This window comes from Chaetura pelagica, unplaced genomic scaffold (assembly GCF_000747805.2).
Source record: "Chaetura pelagica isolate M959 unplaced genomic scaffold, ChaPel_1.0 scaffold963, whole genome shotgun sequence".
In the NCBI taxonomy this organism is placed as follows: Eukaryota; Metazoa; Chordata; class Aves; order Apodiformes; family Apodidae; genus Chaetura; species Chaetura pelagica.
Window position 1 is genome coordinate 713,316 of NW_009952705.1, and position 2,078 is coordinate 715,393.

A 2,078-nucleotide genomic window follows, 5' to 3' on the forward strand; every position below is an offset into this window, starting at 1 on the left:
GCGGCCTTCCGGGGGCGGCCTGTTTGCGATGGGCACAGCGCAAATATTTACCGAGAGGCTGAAAGGGCCCTTGTCTGTGCCAGCACCACGTCCGGGCTCTGCGCGGTCGTTCCCTCTGTCCCTTGCCCAGGAGCCCCTTTGCCAGCGGCACACACACCCCTTCCCTGGAATTAACATCCCTGTGGAGGCAGCAGCCCCTGCCTCGGGGTCACTTTACATCCGAGCCCTCAGGAGGGTGCACAGCCCGTGTCTCCTGCTCCTCTGAATGGATCTGGCAGGTCTAGGAGCTGGGAATTGGCTGCTTTCCAGCTCGTTTTATCTTTTATCTTGCTGCTTTGGTAGTTTTCTTCCTTTTTGTGCAGTCTTTTCTGTCTGTTAAACCACATTTGTCACCTGCCGTAATGTCTAAAGGCTGAGCACTGATGTGCATCCTGCAAGCATTGCTTGTAGATCCCTGTGTTTCTTCTGTTGCCTTAGCTGGGCTTGGAGCTCAGGATGTCAGCTCTGATGCTCAAAGCTGTTACCCAAACCCTGTAGTGTTTTCCTCCTACAAGACTGCTCTGTGGATGTGCAGAGGTTGTGTTCTGTCCTCCAGCCAGCTCTGCTCCTCCAGGCACCACTGGCTCTGCTTGAGGTGGGACCCGACATGAAGGGCAACCACAGCTGGGCACCCTGCCCAGCCACGCAGGGCACAGCACACTCAGCCACTGTCTGAGTTGCAAGTGACAAAGGGAAGGATTTAAGGAATAAACCTGTTAAGGACTTTTCTCAAGGCTGCAGAATAAGGCAGCCTTTAAAAACAGGGTTCTGAGTACCCTGCTTTGGCACTGGGTGCTTACCAGGATGCCTGTCAGCTGCTCTTTGTTAGCCAGGCTTCACTCTGCTCATCCATTCCCCTTCCTGGTGGCTGCTTCAGTCTCACAGTTCTACATCTGCAGGGAACCTTCTCCAGAGCTGGGCAAGCAAGGTGCTCACTGCCCCAGTGAGGACACCTGCTTGCATCACTGCAGAGCAGTGCCAGGTGTGTTGCAAGGCAGCACTGAGGGTCCTGACCCGTGGAGCTGCAGGGCTCCTGCTCAAGCCCTCTCTGCCCTCTGATGAAACCACACATATTTGCCAGGGGGAAACATGACATAACTCTTTGTGCTGCTGTGGGCTGAAAATACTGGCTGATCTTGAACTGTGTTAATAAATGACCTGGGAGGGAGGGGGAAGGTTGCTTTAGAGCATGGCTTTGTTGACATAATTCTTGGGAGAGAGGGCATGAAATACTGAGTGGAGGAAGACTCAAGCAGATTGCAAGCACCATATTCTGTACGAGCACAAACTGATGAAGCTCATAGTTGGACTTCTGAGACCAAACAGGGTTTAAAGAAAAACAAATTGAGTCAATTATTTTTTGTTGTTGTTCCTTTTCCCTCCCCTTGCAGAGTAGATTGTGCTGCGCCAAGTAGTGTCACCTCATCCTGTCTCTTGGGGAGTCAAGGAGAGTCACAGAATCATAAAGGTTGGGAAAGACCTTCAAGATCATCAAGATCTTGAAGATCAAGAGACTTTTTCCCAGGTTCTGTTGTCGAAAAGCATCTTCTTGTCCCCCCATCATTTTTTCTTTAGGTTGTGTTGCATTTTCCCTTAAGCTGCTCCCTGGTGTCACAGCAAACACAACATCCAATTCTTTAATCCATGTCTAATTTCCCCCCATCACACTTTCTCTTGTCTGCCTCATTCTTGGGAGGCTGCAAGGATTCTGTTCCTCTGGTTCTGCAGTGACCTGCAGCCTGTTCAGTGTTTGCAGAACAGATGCAAACAGTTAATGGAGTCTGCTCTAATTATGTCTCTTTGGTGGATGAGGGACCTGTACCAGCACATACAGCTAGGAATTGCTGATGCCCTATGGATTTTTTTTTCCTGATGATCTTTTAGCTGAACGTGTCAGCAGACTGAAGCAATTGTTTTGTGCTCTCTGTCCCAGGAGAAAGGTTGGAGCTGTGGAGAAACTGAGTGAGGAGTGTGATTAAAGAACTGATGATGATTAAGAAGTGTCTCTGTGAACCATGGGCAGATAAGGGATAGAACAG

At 50.0% G+C, this 2,078-nt stretch overlaps 1 protein-coding gene across 1 annotated transcript in view; it reads right to left on the reverse strand.

The window, feature by feature from the left end:
* The window catches only part of TTC25 (tetratricopeptide repeat domain 25), a 9,045-nt gene extending 8,868 nt beyond the window's left edge, over positions 1-177 (reverse strand). Inside the window, exon 1 of the mRNA XM_009994197.1 lies at positions 52-177. Within this exon, the coding sequence (XP_009992499.1) occupies positions 52-177 (126 nt within the window). The remainder of the gene's footprint in view (positions 1-51) is intronic.
* Positions 178-2,078: the final 1,901 nt, after the last annotated feature.